The 14,502-nt window shown below is 29.6% G+C and overlaps 1 protein-coding gene and 1 long non-coding RNA gene across 3 annotated transcripts in view; one reads left to right on the top strand and one right to left on the bottom strand.

Moving 5' to 3' along the window:
* LOC136982235 (scavenger receptor class B member 1-like) overlaps positions 1 to 14,502 on the bottom strand; it is a 58,784-nt gene that overhangs the window by 1,324 nt on the left and 42,958 nt on the right. Inside the window, exons 6-12 of the mRNA XM_067278693.1 lie at positions 14,145 to 14,191; positions 13,515 to 13,587; positions 11,262 to 11,434; positions 8,924 to 9,042; positions 8,720 to 8,793; positions 6,340 to 6,394; positions 877 to 1,032 (exon numbers count right to left, since the gene is read on the bottom strand). Of these exons, the coding sequence (XP_067134794.1) occupies positions 877 to 1,032; positions 6,340 to 6,394; positions 8,720 to 8,793; positions 8,924 to 9,042; positions 11,262 to 11,434; positions 13,515 to 13,587; positions 14,145 to 14,191 (697 nt within the window). The remainder of the gene's footprint in view (positions 1 to 876; positions 1,033 to 6,339; positions 6,395 to 8,719; positions 8,794 to 8,923; positions 9,043 to 11,261; positions 11,435 to 13,514; positions 13,588 to 14,144; positions 14,192 to 14,502) is intronic.
* The window catches only part of LOC136982245 (uncharacterized), a 72,843-nt gene that overhangs the window by 17,954 nt on the left and 40,387 nt on the right, over positions 1 to 14,502 (top strand). The gene's annotated exons all lie outside the window — the stretch shown is intronic.

Below are 14,502 nucleotides of genomic sequence, written 5' to 3'. Positions count from 1 at the left end.
TGGATGGACCACCACCTGAAAAATTCCTAGGGTTTACTTTTACCCAACCAGATTTGATCCCAGGTTCCCATAGCGGTAGGTTTCCACCTAGACCACTCAGCCATCCAGCCATTGATGGAAAAGTTTCCATGCCAGGAATTTTCTGATGTGTTATGATATTTGACTGTACCAAACAAGCATGAAATACGTTAATGTCTTTTTATATTTTTCTATGAACATTTGATGTATAATATAAAAATAATGATTATGTATTTGTAAAAACCATATAGTAAAATACTGCTTATGAATTGAATTTCTTTACAATCCATTATGGTTTGTGAATGATATAAATCATTTATTATAATTGTATTAAATGTCTTTGTTAGTCATTGTAATAAGATATTACACAAATTCTAACTATGGTTTCTATGAATGTTAACTCAGTTTACGATATTGAGTCTATAAGAAATATAATGATAACAATAAAGACTGTTCACCATGCCAAAAAAATATAATCCACTTAAAAAATGAGAATGATAACCACTGTTTATTAACATTAAATTATTTTTATTACTTATATCAGTGCAAGCACTTTCATCATTTTATAAATGTCACCTTCAGGAGAAGAAGAGAAAGTAGTTTTTATGCTCTTTAATAATTATTTAGTTCCTATATTGATAATAAATAATAGAGTTGAAGTCAGACTCAAAACTTTTGATTACAGATTCCATAACCCTAATTTAATCTAGCTTTTCATCGACATTTTATTAAATTAAGTGCTTTTCTTATTGCTTGTACAGTACATTATATTTTCTGTTAGGAAAAACTATTTTAAAAATTTAACATTAGCAGTAGAAAATTTCGCCTATATTTACAAAATATGAAAAACATGATTACCTTTTTCCTAAGAACTTGACAAGAGAAAGCAATTGCACATAAGAGTGCTACCACACCCACACATATTGACAGAAATGAAGCAACGTTAACATAGTATGGTATATCTTGAGTTACCATTTGTAGTTTCTTGATAAGAGGTTCATTTATTGTAAAACTCTGTGGAAAAAATATAGTATATTTTTAAAAGATCATTACAAGAAAACATTAATGAATATATTAATTAATAAAAAATTTAAGCACCCACATATAACTGTCTTACTAAAAAACTCAGCTTACAGATGTGTCTAAAATAGGCATATAAATGATTATAGTTGTAGTCTGATTGCATGCCAGGTAATGCCACAGAATGCCTCCAAATTGCTAATCCAATATCCCATAAAAAGATTGGCAAAAATCTCCCTATATTTAGAATTTTTAGAATATCTGTTGTTTTGAGGTCTCTGAATGCTAGGCATACCTGTAAGATGCAGTCAAAGACATTATCTACTGAGAAGGACATGTATGTCATTGAGCCAATGGAAGCAGGATGGTTATTCTGCCAAATCATTCACCATTTGGGCCATTCTGTCCTGATTGTGAGGAGGTGTTGGTGGCTACAGAAACATGAGGGTACACATTCATGGTAGACAAGCTCTGGATGTCCCAGACAGACCAACAGAAGAAATGATCATCTGATCTTGAGATTAGTACAAATAGCTGTAATGGCTCCTTTGTCCACCATCCAGAATAGGTGAAAGCATTGCTACAGAATTCTGTCCCTTCCTGTATTATTGGCAAGAGACTAACAGAGACAAATTTGCATTCATAGTGACCACTACATACTCTGCCATAAGCACTCCACCATTGTCAGCTTTGTTTGAAATGGTGCTGTGAAAGAGAAGCAGAGACTGCTATAAAGTGGCAGCATATTATCTTTAGAGATGAACAATGGTTATGTTTAGAAATTGACAACCACAATGTTAATGTGGACTGAGTGCTTTAATTCTCTCTTTACTGCTGAGAGGTACAATGCCCCACTGCTGGCATGCTGATTTCGAGAGAATAAATTAATGCACTGTAGATCTGTTTTACAGAAATGGCTGATTTTAATATCAGGAGTGGCAGATCAAGTGTAACATTAGCCATGAGGCTTATCTAAGTTGGTGACAAAATGTAATAGGGAGGGTACCTCCTCCCTATTACATTTTGTCAAAAAGACTTAAAAAGGTAGTCAAAAAGGTCTTAAAATTGGGGAAATCATATTTGAATAACTCTTTGGTGGAGACTGAGAGCCAAACTTCAATCTATCTGTCACATTTTGTCCCTTATGCTAATATGAAAACATCCCATCAGGAGAAGAGAAAAAGAACTTTTAGAACAACCATATTCTTTTCATTGTAATGTTCTAGAATATGAACATTGATATTCAAAAGTGTTGGAACATAACTATTAAAACTCCAGAAAAGCAAGTTTATTGTGGTTTAATTTTAGTTTGGGAAGGAAATATATTTCATAATAACAAGAGGGTGCAACTAGGAAAGTGTTGATACAAACAAAACTCATTTTTATAATTCCAGCAACATATTTATTAAAAGTAAGAATGTTTTTGATCAGTTTGACTGACCTTCTTTAGTTAACAGAAGCTTCAAATAAAATAATAGAATTTAAAAAAAGAACACAATGTTTGAATTAAAATAGGAACAAGAAAATTTTAAAACAACATAAAAAACAATAAATATATAAATAAAATTAATAAAGGAAAAGGATAAATAATTAAATCTAAAAATGTGACTGCCATGTATTAGAAAGGGTGTTGGCATCACAATGATTAATGCATGTAGATTTTCTATGAGCTTTATAAATTCCCTAGGTAAGAAAGAGTGTGAATATTAGAGGTAGGCTTGTTGATTTTTGCCTCTTCCCAATTTATCTGTATGTTGTGTTGATATGAATAGACTGCCAATGCTGTCTTACAGAGGTTCTTGTCGATTGTATATTTATGTTCCTAGATTCTTTGTTATAGATTACATTCTGTGGCAGCTATGTATACAAGCTTTGTTATAAAATGTTGTCATCTATTAGGATTGAGTAGATGCCTGGTGCAGAGTTGTAATCATATGGAGCCTTATCATTTCTTAAAATTTTGAAAATGACTGAATCTTCTTGAAACCTTTTAACCGGTGCGGTATGCTCAAAGTTTGTAAGCGAACGTTTTCGGCTCCCTCAATGGGTCCTTTCTCAAGCTATATTCTCTTTGTCGACCGTTATAACGAAGATTATCCACTTTCCAGATAATTTTATCTGGAAAGTGGATAATCTTCGTTATAACGGTCGACAAAGAGAATATAGCTTGAGAAAGGACCCATTGAGGGAGCCGAAAACGTTCGCTTACAAACTTTGAGCATACCGCACCGGTTAAAAGGTTTCAAGAAGATTCAGTGGTTCTACCCCGGTGTGTATAGGTGGATTGTCATTTTGAAAATGGTCAGATTACATCAGTAAACCAATGTAAGATTGTTAGAGTTGGCTGCTTCTTTATGTATATCTCTTGAAGTTGAAAAATAATTTAAGACAATCCCTTTTTTTCTGGTTATTGGTATCAAGGTAGCTTTTGTGGTTTGAAAGGTCAAAATTAATCATTTTATCAATTGAATTGGATACCCATGTGGTGCCACTATCTTTAATATGTACCTGAGCTCTGCTATCATATCCAGGATGTTAGTTCAATGGGTATATACTCTTCTTATCAATGATTTGAATGTGGAGAGCTTAAAGTGCCATAGATCCACAGAATTGCAGAGGATTGATATAGGTTAAAGAGTAGGCTTTCTGTATACCTTAGTAATTATTTGCCCAAACTTGGATGAGATGGTAAGGTCCAAGAAATTTACCAGTGTATCACTTCCTTGCTCTAACTGCAGATGTAAACCATAAGAGTTGTTCTTAAACACTTGGAGAAACTGTTCTAGGTGGAGTTTTTTCCACCACAAGATAATGTCATCTAAGTATCTTGTACAGAAGAGGATAAGATCTTGAAAGATGGTTAAAACAATATTTTCTTGTTCCTATTTTAATTCAAACATTATATTCTATTTTTTACTATTATATTTATCTATATTCTTTTATTCAAAGTTTCTGTTAACTGAAGAAGGTCAGTCAAACTGATTGAAAATATTCTTACTTTTAATAAATATGTTGTTGGGATTACAAAGGTAATTTTTGTTTTTGTAATAGCATATAGCTATTCTAAACTTTCTTAAAAGTACTGTAATACACTTCTTGTCTAGTCTTGTATTCAATTTATGAGCTCTATGATGGCTTTTCTTTTCTGCTAGACTTATTACACCATCATTCAGAAACAGGACAAGCTTTAGAAAATCACATTTTACTTCCTAGAGAATGCATTTCGGACTTTGAGTCCCTTATCAACTCTTTGTGATGTAAATGGTTATGAGAAGAAAATAAATGGTGACAATTGATAAAATATGGATGACAATTATTATTTTACAGGTATTTGATTAGATATGACGGTGCGATACATAAAGTAGTATTAGCAGTGTATTGCACCATCATATCTAATCTAATACCTGTAAAATAATAATTGTCATCCATATTTTATCAATCGTCACCATTTATTTTCTTCTCATAACCATTTACATCACAAAGAGTTGATAAAGGACTCAAAGTCCGAAATGCATTCTCTAGGAAATAAAATGTGATTTTCTAAAGCTTGTCGTATTTCTGAATGATGGTGTAATAAGTCTAGTGGAAAAGCTGTCATAAAGCTCATAAATTGAATTTTTTAAAAGAAAATCTAAGTTAACTGATTTTTATTCATTTCATGGCATAAGTTTTCTATTGATAAGTGACTTCATATTTATATCATATCTAAGACAAAATGCTAATAATTTTGAAGAAGTCAGTTTATTTCTTGACAATGTTTTTTAGAACTATCAGATCAGTCCGTAAGTTCATGCGTATTTTTATCTACAAAAAAAGCAGCAAAAAATTTTAATTAAATTTTATTTCAATCTATAATGTATTCACCATTATTTTGTACAATTTCTTGCCATCTTGATGGTAGCTTTTTAATTCCGTCTTTGTAAAATGATTTCGGTTTTGAATCAAAATATTCAGAAATAGCCTTTTTTACATTGTTCTCATCCTCAAAAGTTTTCCCTTTTAAAAAATTCCGCAAACTGCGAAAAAGAGGATAATCACTGGGAGCAATATCTGGCGAATATGGTGGATGAGGTAAAATTTCCCAGTTGTAGCTTTCAAGTTTCTGTACAGTTATTTTTGCAGCGTGTGGTCTGGCATTGTTATGCTGCAAGAGAACCTGCTTTCTGTTCACTAATGACGGTCGATTTTTTTTTCAATTTTTCATTTAAACGCTCTAATTGCTCACAATACATTTGAGCTGTAATTGTTTGATTAGGTTCTAACAGTGGAATTACACCTGACATATCCCACCAAACAAACAAAAGAATTTTTTTTGGATGCAACCCACCTTTTGCAGTCGGTTTTGGCTGCTTGTCGCAATCCATCCATTGTCTTTTTCTCGTCATATTATTATAGAGGATCCATTTTTCGTCTCCAGTAACCAGCCTACCAAGAAAAGGTTCTAAAGCAATACGGGATAAAAGAGACGTGCAAATGTTTACACGTTGTCGGTTAGCTATTGACAGTTCGCGCGGTATCCATTTTCCTAGCTTTGAAACTTTTCCGATTTGTTGTAGGTGTCTATGAACGGTTCTGTGGGATGAATTTAAACGTTCCACAATTCATCAACTGTTAAAGATAGTTCTGCTTCAACTAGTGCAGAGAGAGCATCATCGTCAAAGTTGACAGGTCTTCCAGTAAGAGCCTTATCCTCCACACTAAAATCATTGTTTCTAAATCTTTCAAACCACTTCTGCGCAGTCCTTGCACTAATTACAATTTGATTATGTACAGTATTTATTTTTTTGGCTGCATTTGTAGCATTCTCACCACTTAAAAAGTATAAAACATGTCTTTTGTATTCCTCGGTTACTTCCATTTTAACGAAAATAAACAACTGAAATGTTCACAATTCTGAACAGTATTATATGAATGAGATCCAATTTAACACTTTGGTGTAAAAATTATCACATTAGACTGACATTTTTAACAGCAAAACAAGATCTTTCTCAAGGTCATAAAAATGAGCATGGACTTATGGACTGACCTGATATTATATTTTATTGCGAGATTCATACTTAATAACAACTTTAAAATCACACATACAACAGTTACCACTTGAATAAAAACTTTTAAAATAAATTATAATCTTGTGCTGATTTAGAAAAAGTAGCTATTCTACATTCTTTCAATGATTTGAAGATTGGATATAATTGTTTCAAAAAAACGTTTTATCAAGTAATAAACTGACCCCATAAAAATGAGTGTCAATGCAAGATGCCAATATTTAATTAATCATTATATAAAATAAAAGTTACTTACTTGAGTAAACCACAAGGCAGGAAAATAAGTTCTTCCAGTAATGTTTGCAAACTGCCTAAAAGATATTTTTATTAAAGTTAATTTTTTATGTTTAATTTAAAAATTAGGATTGTCTTAATATTAAAAATTTTGTCTTATGCAATTTTATCACTCAAATAAGAATTGAAAGAAAAATATAAATTTAGTATTAATAAACAAATAGAATACAAAAAATAAATCCTAATGTATAAATCATAAAACTACCTAAAGAACGAAATTCCCAAATGAAGTTTATTTGTCCATAGCCAAAATTTGAAACATCTTTTATTAATATAGTTGAAGTTATAAAGATTAATAAAAGTCAAAGATGAAGATCCTCCTTCAAAAGTTATATACAACAATTATTCTACAGTTAATGAAATAAGGTGATGTTTACAAGGTTGATGGCACATAGATGATTATAATGTGTAAGTAACCACATCATCGTTATCTTATTTTCTTCAAATATACTGTATATACTGACTGTATCTTTTGACTTACAAGACACTGAGAAAAAATAATGTATTTATCTATTTTATAATGTCTTAGCACCTAAGGTCATTTATCTAATATGGTAAATAAATTAATGAAATGATATTACATTTTTGTTAGTTTAATTTAAAGCTTTTTTACAATAAATACATTTATTTAAGCTGATCTTATACATTAAAAATATTAATATCTTTCTCAATATTATGAGAATTTGAGCTTTTCAATAATACTTTGCAGGCTGAACAAACAAGAAGTATATTTGTAGGGAGCAAACTTGGCAATGCTAACAAGAAGTTTTAAATGTTATCTTTCAAGTCTATAATGAATAAATGTTCAAGATGTCGGTGTGGTTACGATGCAGAGCAAGGCAATAACATAGTTGGTTTATGATATCATCAAGTCTGCTCTTTACTACTTTCATTTGAGAAGTAAACTTTTCGTTTGATTGTCCAGTACATATTTATTTCTGCTATACTGAAATAAACAATGTATAGCATGAATATGTCGATTAAAACAATTTGAATGGAATTGTTTTACTTATCATGACAACTATCAAATGACAGAATCCTGTTTTGAATTTTTTGCATTTGTTAGATAAAGTTCAATGTTTTTCATGAGTTTCATTGAAACTCATGAAAAACATTGAACTTTATCTAACAAACTCATTAACAATGTTTTTCAATTAACAATGTTTTTCATTGAAACTCATGAAAAACATTGAAAATTTATAAGGTGATTTTAAAAACAGTATGATTGAATCTTCTTTCATGATATAAAGAAAAATAAACAAATACAAATTTGATTTTTCAATTAAATGATAATTGAGTTAATTATTTATTGTAAATTGATTAAAAACTTTGTTAACTTGTACTGTTTAAGACTGTCATAAAATTACAATCACTGTGTTTCAGTTTACTGTCAAAGTTGAAAAAATGAAATTGTTAAATAAATTCAAAATGCAAATTTTTGAAGAAGTAGGATAAAAATTACTGGTTGGGCCAATTATCAGTTATTGGTAATTTTGATTAAATCTTTAATCGATGTCAATGTTGAAAGTACATACTTTGTACATCACATATCAAAAGTTAGGCTTATTTAAATTCATCAAACTCATTAATACTACTAAATCTTGTTAGTGGAACAAATTTTGGGTTAGTTCTTCAGAGATTAATGATTTTAATCTGTCATTTGGCAGTTGATTTCTTCACATTCAATTGTTTTTAATTCATAAACCTCTGAACCTTAAAAGTATAATTTCAGAATAGTTTAATGCATATTAAACACAAATGTTTTCAATCAACATAGGAGATCTTCTTCAGGTTAAAGCATTCTAAAATGAAATGCAGAAAATGGAACATTCTTAAGATTATTTGAAAAACATATAAACAAGAATTTTTAAAAACTCTTTGAATACAACACTGCCCTAGCCAGGTACACCATAGACAATGATGTTCACGCGTATCTAGACAAAGCTTCCATTATACAGCAAACTAAGCATGACGGCCAAATCAGGACACTAGAAGCTCTTGAGATATTCAAATCTGAAAAGTTGCATCAATTTCAAAGATGAAGAACAATTATCTTATGCCTGGCGATCTTTATACCAACAGGAACAGTCAATTTAAAAAAATTATTTAAAAAATTTTAAAAATAATTTTTTAGATTCTCGTTTATACCTTTTTTTCAAATAATCTTAAGAATGTTCCATTTTCCGCATTCCATTTGAGAACACTTTAACCTGAAGATCTCCTATGTAAATCGAAAATAAAATGTTGTACTCTATATAAGTTATTTATATTCATGCTATATTTAAAAAATAAATACAAAGTTAAAAGAACATCAACACTTGCGTAATTTTTATTATACTTACATTATTCCTTCTATTTTTTCTATAATTACATTAATTTGCATTTTAGCTCCAACATTTACAGGTACTCCCATTTGCTGTTAAATATAGGAAATAAAACTATATTATTATAATTAATTAAATTTGTAAGATTATTATAATACGTAATGAAAAAAATTTTTATTTTAAAAAGTTACAGGAAAGTTTTTACATAAGATAACTGCTTACCGGTTGTAAATCTATATGAAATAAATGACGTTGAGGATCTGGTTTCAAACCCATTACAGACTGAGTATATGCTACATCACCATATAAAAAGTGAGGGGCTGACATTACGATGGGTGCTCCTAAAAAAAAAAACATTCGCTTATTTTATAAATGATTGCCCTGATACTTTGACTATAGACTCTGGGCTATACAAGGCTATATTTGCAAAATTTAATGAATGCAGCATATGTGCAAGGGTGACTAATACATGAAAAACCTAAGTATCATAATGAACCAACTAAATGTGTGTGAAGGATATAGATTTACCAGATATTTTCAATCAGCAGTTGACAAAAGCACTTCAAAAATAGTCAAAAATTACCAAATGCTTGTCAAAAAAGCCAAAAAGTTTCCAATTTTTGTCTTAAATAGTCTAACTGATATGAGATAAAATTAAGGGTGCATATTCTCATTACATTGTTTTTCTGTGATATAGAAGTAATAATATCTTCAAAGCATTTGTGAACACTGGCAAAAGTGATCAACAAAATGGCATAAATTAACTGTAGTACATAGCTCAGGGAGATTTATATAAATTATATTATTCCTGATGCTGTTTCCTTTCTATAGCTTTCTATTCTGGAGTCATACCTAAAATCTTGGGATATGAGGTTGCAGAATATGTACAAGAGTATCTTATCCACAAAAAGAGTCAACACTCCTTTACAACTTTCACCTTTGAAGTCATGAAACAGAAGGGAAGCCTGTAGCAAAAGTTTCAGGAAACTTTAATCATTATGCAAATATTACTTATTCTATTTGTTAATATTAAATTCATAACTGATTACCAACAACTTAGTTGTGAGATTCAGAATAAATAAAAAGTTATTATTATTCTCTTTCTAAATATTCAACTCCATTTTGATTAAATTCAATCAAATTAATCAAATAATCAAATTAAATCAGCTTTATTTTATAGAAGTCAAAAATTGTTATAACGGCATTAAACATCTTTTGGAGTTGCTCTGCTTCATAATTCAAATCTGAAGGTATCTGAAACTGAACATAGAACAGAACGGCTCCAAAAATATTCAATCTAGAAATAAAATATTTTGACATTTATAAATTATAATCAGATTTATTTGAATATAATACTCTTCCAAGTTGTAAAATATTATTATTTAAATTATTTATGTAAATGAAATTTTACTGCCTAATACATTTTCTGGTTGCATTGATAATGATAGAGATCATGTATAAAGATGAAAATTATATAGATTATATTTTAGACTTCCATTAGAAGATTCTGCATATGATTGACGAGTGTATCATTAACTACAATAAAAGAAATAATCTGATAATTTATAGTTACAAAATGTAATTTTTAATCTTTAATTACTATGATTATGTGTAAAATTGTATAATAAATAAACCTTGAAATTTTAGTAGAATATGCTATTTAGATAAAAGATATTCAACTAATAAAATAGCCACTTTACATTATGTTCTGTTAAAGCCAATGCCCATGAGCAATAAAATTAGCATACCAATAAGCATTAACAACAGTTTCAACCAATTGTCTCTGATGATTGTCAAGATCAAAAGAGATGATTGGTGGAATGAATTGTTGATAACAGTTATCATCTTAATTTCACTGTTCGTGTGTATCAAAACATAAGTTCCACAGTAATCACAAAATTCCTGTATAGAGAGTCCAAGTTAGAGATATATTAATGACAAATTTAGTCAATAATGGATTGGACATGGATCTGACTTCCTAAAATCTAGATTTAATTCTTTAAACTTTGAAAATTTCTTCTTTCTCTTCACCTGGAGACAAAATTATTTTTTCTCTTAAGGTTAGAAGGGTCACTTGTATAGCAAAACCAGTCAGACAACTTTTATGTTGGCCGATTTTGTCTTGAACTGATGAAGTCGATTTTGGCTGATTTCATGTTTAAAGAACTAACGAATGTAAATGTATTTTGGAAAATTCTGTGAATAAAAAAGTGACAACTCAAATATAATATGCTTATTTGAGAGCAGAAGACTGCATTTATTAAAGACTATGCAGTCTTTAATAAAATAATGAATAAATGTTTTTAAAAAAGCGGAAAAGTAAGATTAAATAAAAACACATCTAACAGAAATTATATCATAAAGAGTTTATGAATAGAATTTACAAGAGCCAGAATACATGGCATTTATTTTAACAGAAATTTTTCATTTTTTCATATAAATAAAATTTATCTGATTTGTATCTTTCTCTATCCATTATCTGACTCTAACAATATTTCAATAATTTTATAAATTATATACATTCAGTGATTAAGGTTAATATAATAAATTAATAACAAACCTTTTTGGCACATGGAAACATCTAATCCACCAGCAGGAAGACAATCGTTAATGCAGTAACATCGATTCGTAGGATCGTACTTTCCGTTATCAAATGTAGTGTGGTCCATTATGTACCGATATGCTTCTACACCTTCCAATTCTACATCTGATAGATAATTCAGTGAGATCGTTCTGCAAAAAATTATAAATAATATATTGATCATGATATTACCAATTAAATTTTAGAACTAAGTTTACTATATATTTTATTTATATATAAATGACATGGAAATTAGACTTTGCATGTTCTTAATAGATGGCATTCTCTAAGGAAAGTCATTAAATGAAGAGGAATTTTATAACAATTTTTTTACAAGGATATTTAAAGAAATTGTTTGTGCCTTACTTTTCAACATAGTCACCCTGCTTTACAACACAGTCTGCCAGATACAAGTTTCCAGATGTCTTCAAGAAAAAAGCTTTTTAGTGTGACCTTTCATCAACTTTGCTGTACCTCTGTTACCATGGTGTCATCAGCAAACTTCTGACTTTGCAAATGTTCTTTCAAAGATCCAATAAATGAAAATTTGATGGCATGAAGTCCAGACTGTATGGAGGACGTTTTATTACTTGAAATTTCTGATCACTTTGTGTGTTCATTGTATGCACATTTGTATGGAGTCAGATGTCATTAAGCAGCAAAACTCCTTTTGAGAGAAGTCCCTGACATTTTATTTTTATAGTGAGCTTCAACTTGCTCACCAGCATGTCAATGTATCAAGCACTAGTCACAGTTTCACCCTTTTCCTGCAATATACCAATATAGGGCCATTGACATCACAAAATATTGTCAGCTTGACTTTCCCAGCAGAATCTTATCTTGAATTTTTTGTTGACATGCTTCCACTGCATTCATTGTCTCTTACTCTCTGGTTGATGATACTGATGCATCCAGGACTCATCTCCTGTCATAATTCAATGGAGAAAAGCATCTCCTTCACGAGAATAATAACTCAAGTGCTCCTGATAAATTTCCTGCTGTGCATGCTTATGGTCAATGGCAAGCTGACTTGCAACCCATGTGCTATATACTTTTCTATACCTGAGGTCATCATGCAGTATTATATACAGAGCCATGACTCATGTTGAATTCTACAGCAATTTCATCAATAGTAACTTACCTGTAGTCATGGATTTACTGCCTCGGTTGCTATACAAACTGATCTCTCACTCCCGTGTTCATCACTGACATTTTGTTTTCTGTTTTTAAATCTTTCACCCCCCATTCATATTCTCTCCCAACTCAAACAACTGTCTCCACACTGAACCTTCATTCTACTGTACATTTCAGAAGGTTTTACTACTTCTGACCATAAAAAACAAATGACACTTTATTGCTCTTCCATTGTGCAATTTGACAGTGGAACATGAGCTATTGTCCAGGCACATACTGTTCAATTATCACGACCCCTATATGGTATATTGCTAAGGAATCATTTTGTGTCCTGCAATAAGATTTTTCACAGTGCATGCATCTCCATCAGTTTTAGATTAAAACTCCTGTTATTTAATGACTTTCTTTCATAAGTGCTTTCCTCCATTCAGTCATCATTTATTACTGTCAAATATTTGTAATGTATATATTTGATAATTGTTTACTTTTATAAAAATACCAAAAAAACCAAAAATATAAAAAAAATATATTAATAAAAATATTTAAAAAACAATGTATTTAAAACCAAGAAAATAAAAAATAATTTTTATTTTTTTGGTTTTGTGATGAACATGTATGCATTTAAATTTATGGAATGCTGTTAGATCAAAATCTATAAAAAAAACATTTGTTTTCCAGAATATCTTCAGATTTGCACCTTTTTGTATGCTTCAAGCTTTCATTTTCCATTAAATAACATGCTGATCAAATATAGTGTGTTTATTTTGTCATTTTATCTAACAATTTGAGTTAATTATACTTGGTAATTTATTGTTTGGTTTAAAATGTAGCCAATATTGTATTTTTTTTTCCTGTTTCTGCCTAAGAGGACTTCTTAATTAAGCCCATCATAGCCACAAAAACAAATGGATGGAATCCAACATAATTCAGGACAGATCACTTCCTGAAAATCTGGGGTTTTTCACCCCTCCCAGATTTGTTCTTCAGTCTCCCATAGTGGAAGCTGACACCTTAATCATTCAGCTATCTGGCCATCTGTACAGTACATATTATTACATAATTAATTAAAGTTTATTTTATAAAGAATTGTTATTATACCTGCAAATATCTGGAATAAATAAATCCAATTTTTCATATCTCGATTTCCTAAAAGGGGGCCACATTTCTCCCACTATTTAAAATATAAAATTCATAAAAATTACTGATTACATTTCAATAATAAAAAATAATTATATATTCTGCAATTATATTTTCTTATTATTATTACACTTTGCAAGAGCTATATTAAGTTTAATAAATTTCAATAATAAAATCAAATTATCATAATCTAATATTTAAAATAATTAATTGCAAATCAATAGTTATATAAAGTAATTTTGAAACATTCTGTGTTTCAAAATTACTCTAAGGTTAATTATATTATTTTAAAAGTGAATTTTACAACTCTTGCATTGTATATGCAGGTATAGAACAGGTATTTAATTTTTTTACTTCATGAAAATAACAACTGACTAGAATTTATCTATATTCTGACATGCAAATTTAGCATTCTATATTAAATTCTTTCTATAATAATGATCTCAATTTCTATGAACAAATATTTTTATTATAAGAATAATAGTTGAGAAAATTAATTTTAACAGTTTTAGCAATTAACATATTTTATTTGATTTTTCATATTTTAAAAAGACATACAATGTACTGAAAATTTAGTAATATGTAACTTACTTGATCCATCAATTTGATTGCAAGGTGTCTGCCACATTGTAATATTACTAAAATGTAAAAAAGACAATTATTTTCTTTCAATACAATTATAATTTCGAAAAATATTAAAATTCAATTTTCCATTTGATTCACAAGGCATTTTAGGATTATCTTAAAGCAGAAACCTTTCAAAATGTAGCTAATTTGAATCAGACATTAGAGTTGAATTTATGGACAAGAAATTATATATGAAAAGTCGCTTATATTTTACATTACTTGGTTAAAGATAATTCACAACACAGGAATCATCCAAAAACTACATAATGCTATATTTTTACTTTCAACTATCATCCCACCTCCTGTAATGCTCCACAATTGG

Source organism: Centruroides vittatus, unplaced genomic scaffold (assembly GCF_030686945.1).
Source record: "Centruroides vittatus isolate TY-2023 unplaced genomic scaffold, ASM3068694v2 contig_817, whole genome shotgun sequence".
Lineage (NCBI taxonomy): Eukaryota > Metazoa > Arthropoda > Arachnida > Scorpiones > Buthidae > Centruroides > Centruroides vittatus.
Note: the sequence above shows the minus strand (reverse complement) of the source record. Positions and strands in the feature narration are given on the sequence as shown.